The 7,500-nt window shown below is 41.8% G+C and overlaps 1 protein-coding gene across 1 annotated transcript in view; it reads right to left on the bottom strand.

Moving 5' to 3' along the window:
• Positions 1 to 6,616, bottom strand: part of LOC138956045 (uncharacterized) — a gene marked incomplete at its 5' end in the record, with an annotated part of 8,323 nt that extends 1,707 nt beyond the window's left edge. Inside the window, 2 exon segments of the mRNA XM_070327507.1 lie at positions 5,184 to 5,539; positions 6,322 to 6,616. Of these exon segments, the coding sequence (XP_070183608.1) occupies positions 5,184 to 5,539; positions 6,322 to 6,616 (651 nt within the window).
• Positions 6,617 to 7,500: the final 884 nt, after the last annotated feature.

The following is a 7,500-nucleotide window of genomic DNA, read 5'->3' as shown; positions in this document are numbered from 1 at the left end:
ACACATACACACACTAACACATGCGCCCAAAATGCACACACACACACCGCGCGAGAGAAAAATATAGCTATTCTGATGAACGCGTGGGGGAATTCGGGGGCTGTGATTGGATGGTCTCTTCCGATCATCAAAGCATAATGCGGCGGAAGTCGGCCATTTTACTCAATATCCAAAAGCATATTGTCGATAACAAAGACGCATGGTTCCGGTTTCTTCCACGTGTATAAAGTACACGCATACCTCGCCAGGTTTGTTTCTGTGACTAGTCGACAGACGATGCCATTTGCTTTGTGTGTGTTTTTGTTGTTGCTTACTGTACATGACATACATTACGTGTAAAATCCAGTTCTTTAACAGGCAACAAACCTTGCAAATTTCCAGAAGCTGCAATCTGAAGCGACCTATATCTGATTCTAGCAGACGATCTCTCCAATGTTTAACACAAAATCAGCAAACTCTCCTGTCACATAGAACGTCCATTGTATAGTGCAATGTTGAAATGAAGTTACCGGTCTGAAACATTTAGTCGTTTCTTCTGAGACAATCCTTGTTCTCTTATCATCTACAGATTTACCACAGTCTTCACCACGCGAATTCCCAACAGAAGTCAGACTTTCGAACATACAATATACGTAGGCAAGCATGATACGTCATGACGTCATAATTATGATTCCTAGCATATTGTCGTAATGCTACACATCCGGTTATCTCGAGTTTTCTCCGTAATACATGTCCGTGGGTTTTTCAATGTTCGGTTATTTCCGTGGCTTCATGCGGAAAGGGAACCGTCGTCTGCAATCAGCGACATGGACCATTCTGGTACTTTTTGCTGACAAAAACATGATTTTAACACAGAATTTAATGTCAGAATAGCTATATAAACGCTATTGTGTTTTCATCGTAGCAATAGGGTCCGACATTTAGACTCGAACAAATATAATGCGACTCGTCTTCGACTAGTCGGCATTATACTTGTCTCGTCTAAATATCGGGCCATATTGCTACGCTGAAAACACAACAGCTGGTAATAATGCAGGGAGGCACTATGACGCCATGATGCATTAAATGACGTCAAAGCCTTTTACGTCATTTTCTTAAGCGATCTTTATCCATAGACTTGGAAACTACGGAATTTCTACCTGGCCAAAGCGGTTTTGGGTGGCGTTTGCTAAAAAAATGGGGGCGCCTATTGCGCCCACCGTATTTTAGTTAGTACTTGTATGTTCCCATTTGTTGGTGAACTTTCATGTCCAACTGTAGCCCCTGATCGGGCACAACGAATCCTTCTTTATCATGTATTATCGGCATGAACATTTCTCAAGTCGATTACAGTATTCACGACTTGTTTGCTTGACCTTTCGGATTTCATGGGGGCTGCCATTTTGGGTTTGATGCGCTTCCTTATCCGGTTTACGTATTTTCCGGTTTAACATAGCATTTTTGTGTGTTTTTGTCAGAAGAGTGATATTTGGTTATGAAGGAAGTCAAGTCCGCCATTACCTGCAACCTCAGTTGAGTGTTTACTTTGAACTTAAACTTGAACCGTAACATTGTGTAGCCAGTTCGCAAGACCTGTTCATCTTCCTACCAGTTCCAACTGTTGTTATCAATGGGTCGCGCAGCTGGAGGAAGTGTTTATTTCCATTCGGAGCCCAACTTCAGTTCAAAACCAGTCAAAAACTGGCCTTTACATTCCCACCCTTGAATGACATCTACGTCATTTCCGCTTGCCAAAATCCCACATGTTACTTGTCTGCTCTTCGAGTCAGTTGTTTGGAACTCGCGCGAAGAATGCTGAACGGGCAGCGACGACTAGCTGTTCTTCTTCAAAGTAATAAACTACCCCCCCAAACCCTGCAAGTTTGTGCGATTTACTTTGTGGACATGAAGCCAGCAGAGGACTCAGGAATGCCCACTTAATTCCTTGATTTTACTCCGTCACAAGAACTAAAAGAACATTCAATGTTCGTTAAATCTGTGGATCAAGTGACTCTCGAAGCGGAGGAAATGAAAATCACCGGCAGATCTGTACAAGATGTTGAATTCTGTCAGGGAAACAAAGCCGCTGTCACGGCAGAGAAGTCTCCGCCTACGAAAATCGGTAGATCTAGAGCAAGGTAAACATACGTTTGTCAACGCTTGTTCACAAACACACACACACACACACACACACACACACACACACACGTACACACACACACACGTACACAAACACACACACGCTCACACCATCACACACACACATATGAAAGAGATGGAATAGCTGATCGAGTGATGACAATGTTGATTGATAAGTATATTTTGGTGCGGTGAACTTGTTCTATCAATCCATCGATATATGTTGCACTTTCACCCCAGAAATGAAGCACGTGTACACATATTGAACAAAGGAATCATGTTAAGCTTCCATTGGCATTGTTTCCTTTTTTCTGCAGACATGTTGGCAGGAAGTGAGTGTTTCACCCCACTCTTGCAAGGTAGGTCGATCACTGATGACATTGCAAGTTCTGATTGTTTTTCCTTTTTAAACGGATGACAATCCGTACTCTGCAGATGGATCTAACCGAGATGGATCTAACCGATACACGGAAGCAACATTGGGAACAAACTGTTATTCAGTCTGTGAATATTTCATCTGTGAGGGGTATTACTGCAAGTACGTTCGCTAATGTAGAGAAATAATTTTTGACTCAAACTTCAAGTTAAATTGTTTCTGCTGTCAGAGCCATCTTTCTGAAGGAACAGTATTTTACATGCCACTGGCTACCGTTACCATTCACAGCAGACTCTGCAGAGTTGTCTATCGGGCAATGTATAGCTCGAACAGCTAGACACCTATGCATTTCTATGAGTTATTTCTAAAATGCTGACTGTAGTGTTAGCAAATGACAACAGAAATGTCGAGAAAAAAGATATCAAGCATGAGCCTTCAGGCGAATGCTGATATCATTGTGAGACATGTCTGTTATCATTTGCTAACTGCCAGCAAATTAGAAATAACGGTTGTATTACCGTTTATTTCGACCAAAAGAAATTTCGAAGCGACCCCGCGAATTAGACAGAACAGCCGCAATGTGAACTTGAGCGCTCCTACCTGATTATGCCTGTCATTCAAAGAATTCTTGTGACCTGGGTCAGCCAATCAGAGGCACACACCTGACGTGATGAATATTCACAGGTCAAATGCGTTTGACACACAATAATCTCACAAGATAAACCATTTTGAACCTGCGTTTCGATTGCTTCGGTTTTTCTTGTTGAACAGAAAGCGACAGATTTAGAACGGACTCCAGACGGATAGGAAATGACGTAAAGATACATTTGACGTAAAGCGAGTGACGCAGTTTCACTTGATTTTTCCAAACTTTGATAATTTGGATTTCAAGTGAGCGGGTCGGCATTGCACAATCAGAGGATGGGTGGTGCCTTGCAGTTCCGTAAAGCACCCACCGACAAAACGTGCTTTTTATTATTTTTTTTTAGATAAAGAGAGAGTTATGTGACAGCATTTGAAGTGTCATTCCCTAGAATAAATCACGCTGATATTGTTGATTTAAATGTTTACTTTGTCTTGTTTATGTTTAGCGTGATAAACAAAAAGGGTCCCTGCCTGAACGTTTTAACATTTAGAGGGTCACCTAGAATCCGTCCTGATTGGTCAAAAATCCATTTGGGGCACTGAATTGGTAATAAAGAGTTCTGTTTGTGATGGGGTCTGTCTTTTTGCATGTTCTTGGATGCCTCTGTGTAACCAGAACAGTTTTTATAGGGATAAGAAATTAGCTCTTACATTTTCAATCCTGTTTAAATGGATTGCCTTCAAAGGTGATTGTTGTACATCTTGCACTCGGTTACACAACTCTGTTCTACTATTTTTAGACTCACAAGGCTATATTGAGCGAGCCATTTTGCAGTAGCTGCTAAACACGCGAAATGAAACATTACTGTCGTCTGGGATGTCGTTTGCTATATAAAGGGAAGGTTGCCTACTATGGACTACTTTTTGTTTCATGCCGATAACAAGTTTGTGTTCTTGCGAAGAAGTTTCATTTTGTGTTTGGTAGTCCTTCCCTCTTTAGTTATCCGTTTGCCCTAATTAGAGCGAATAACCTTTGAAGGCATTTGGTAAAAATTGAACATAGAAACATTCACAAATGGTCCATATTAGGAGCCTGTGCGCCTAATATGGACCAGTCAAGAGGCCTTCACGAATCACTGCACAAAACTCTCTATACTTCAAAATAACAAGATGCAACCCAGTGTGCAAGTCAAACTAATACAAATATGCTTTAGATTTATCCATTTCGGTTTGATCACAGCATTATTTGAAACAAAACAGGAAACTAAAAAAACTTATCAAAAACAGAGAGAAAACAAAGGAAATTATCAACTTCTACAACAAGAAAAGTATTTGTTATATTTCTTTGAAAGCTCCAGCAAGTTTCGTAATGGAGTAATTACACCGGCCTTTAGCTTTTATTTTCTTGTATTTGTTGAAGGTGGTCCATACTTATTAGGGGACACACACATACTTTGAGATGTTGCCCGGAACAAGGCAGAAAATACAAGGATAGCACGAGGCGGAAGTTGAAAGTGAAGGAGAAAGTGTACAGAAAAAAAAGACAGCAAAAGAGAGTAAGAGAAAAAGAGAGAAGAGAGAGAGAGAGAGAGAGAGAGAGAGAGAGAAGAGAGAGAGAGAGAGAGAGAGAGAGAGAGATAAAGAGAGAGAGAGATATATAGAGAGAGAGAAACATAGTGAGAGAGAAAGAGAAAGAAAGAAAGAGAAAGAGAGAGAGAGAGAAAGAGAGAGAAACAAAGTGAGAGAGTGAAAGAGAGAGGGAGAGAGAGAGAGAGGGAGAGAGAGAGGGAGAGGGAGAGGGAGGGAGAGAGAGAGAGAGACAGAGAGAGAGAGAGACAGAGAGAGAGAGAGAGAGAGAGAGAGAGAGAGAGAGGGAGAGGGAGAGAGAGAGAGAGAGAGAGAGAGAGAGAGAGAGAGAGATGATTAGAGAAAGGGGGGAAGAGAGAAGGGCAGAACGGAGGTAGCAACTAAAACACATTATGTCAAAAAGGAAAAATTAAGTTATGTTTCCCTGGCTAAACGCTGCTTCTGCATATACATGGAACCTTCCACAAATAAAGAAAGGCCGTCAGGAACGGTCAATCAATGAATAGTAGTAACTCACCCACACCGAGACGGTGCAATTCAGCAGCGATATCCTGACCACACTGTGCGCAGTCAACCGGCCAACGACCTGTGTGAGCGTTGCCATGGTGACTCAGCCGTATCACGCTCAGCCCGTCACCAGGGGCAGGCACGCCACTGTTGCTGTAGTTGTGGATACTGGTTTGATACCTTTCAATCGCTGGAGTAATCTCTCGTAAGACAGATGGCGCACAACGGAGAGGAACCGTCAACGGTTCAGGTCGCAGTTCTGGCGGAATATCTGTGTGCACAACACTAGCCGCCCATAGGTAAAGACCCGGAACACTTTGACAGAGTCGTGTAACAAATGTGCTGTGTGTTGGTCCATATTTCTGCCTGCAATACACAATCCAGGTAATTTGCAACATATGTATGTTTAGCTGAAACACAAAGTATCAAACTCTTAAAACAGAAGGACAAAAACAAGCATGTTATACAAGAGAAACAAACATATCATATTAGGTTAGTGCTTTATAAAAGAAGTGCTGACATGCAAGACTGAGCATGGCTTCTGACAGAGAGAGAGAGAACTCAGAACTCAGAACTCAGAACTTTATTACATAAGGATAAAGGTTTTAGGCTTAGCCTAATCTTCCAACCTGTCCTTGGAACATATACAAAGAATAATTGTAAACAAAAACAAAGACTGCGCACATACCTCATCAAAGTATTAAACTAATAAAACATCAAAATAATGGTCGAGTATAAACATACAAAATATTGGACTCACAAAGTCATCAGAGAGAGAGAGAGAGAGAGAGGAAGAGAGAGAGAAAAGAGAGAGAGAGAGAGAGAGAGAGAGAGAGAGAGAGAGAGGAGAGAGAGAGAGAGAGAGAGAGAGAGAGAGAGAGAGAGAGAGAGAGAGGGGGATAGAGAAATAGATGGTAGGCGGAAGGGGGGAGGGGGTTATCAAGGCTACGATAACGCAATGGTGCATACGAAGCAGCACAAATAAACACACCCACACATACAGTGTACACTTTACCTTTGCTACGACAGGAACATTACGGTAAGCTGTAAAGTTGACGCACGGCGGTTTATTGTTTAAGTGCAGCGTCCCTTAGCTATTGTTCACTCTTCCAAAGGCGACAGTCCGTTCATAGATAATAAATACTAACCTGCCACCAAAGTACGCCTCGTCAATCAAGACGTGCAGGAGGCCGTCTTTCGTGCGCGCCAAGAGGTCGTTGAGGGCCTGCTCAACATCCTCCTCCCTGTCGTGGAAATCGTATTCACGGTAGGCTACGGTCCCTGGTGTTGGGGAAGGCGTCGGGTCGGCGCTCAACGACATGCAAAGCTGCTGCTGGAGCATCCTGCTAGCGGCCCGGGTGTTGTATCGTGTTGATACGACATTTACATCGTGGCCTTGTAGCAGCCACTTCAAGCCTTGCAGTACCAGCAGCACAGTCTTACCTTAAAAAGATCAGTCTGAGTAGGCTGCATGCATTTTGCAAAGTCAACACACACCATTACAGTAACATGACTTTCACATGACTTGCTATTGTCATGTGGACACACGAGCCACACTATCAGGAAAACAATGTGTGTGTGTTTTCTCCCCCCACATGCATACACATAACAGTACAAGGAAAACACATTTGTAATTGTGTGTTTGCTCTATTGTTGATCATGCTATAATTATCATGTTGAACATTGTTTGAAAGAGTGTGTAGGTTTAGCGTTTGAATTGCTCTCGTTCAGCACAAGACCTAAAGTGATCCACTATAGACTACTAGTTCTTCACTCCAGACTAATATCTGAGAATAGATAGTGTTTGAACAGAGACAGACAGACTAGATACAAATGGCAACACAGAGAGAAGGACAGAGTGAAATGACAATGACAATGACAAATTCTTTATTTACAAGGGTAGTGGGATAAGCAAACAGGTGCTTTTTTACATCCAGCCCTCGCCCATGGGAGGGTTTAATCTAATGGTACGGTTAAAAAATGTTGGAATATCAATTAAAGAAGTAATACAAAACAAACGACGAACAAGCAACTGATTAACAGACTAAACAAACAAACAAACAAATACATACAAACCAACATGACATATTACTGTCAAAGGCATAATAAACATTGTTTCAAGCAAGTAAAACATGTGCATCTTTGAGGGAAGAAAAATTCCGTGAACTGAGGAATCAATGGAACAACTACGTTGCAAGTAATAACGATGTAGCATCGATACATAAGTCATGTTATGAAATTAATTAGGTACATTCATCTACTGAAACGTGTAAACGGTAAAAATAAGGCATCAACAATGTAAACATGTTCAGGCTATTAGAGAGAAC

The sequence above is a fragment of the Littorina saxatilis genome, unplaced genomic scaffold (assembly GCF_037325665.1).
Source record: "Littorina saxatilis isolate snail1 unplaced genomic scaffold, US_GU_Lsax_2.0 scaffold_753, whole genome shotgun sequence".
Taxonomy (NCBI): Eukaryota; Metazoa; Mollusca; class Gastropoda; order Littorinimorpha; family Littorinidae; genus Littorina; species Littorina saxatilis.
Note: the sequence above shows the minus strand (reverse complement) of the source record. Positions and strands in the feature narration are given on the sequence as shown.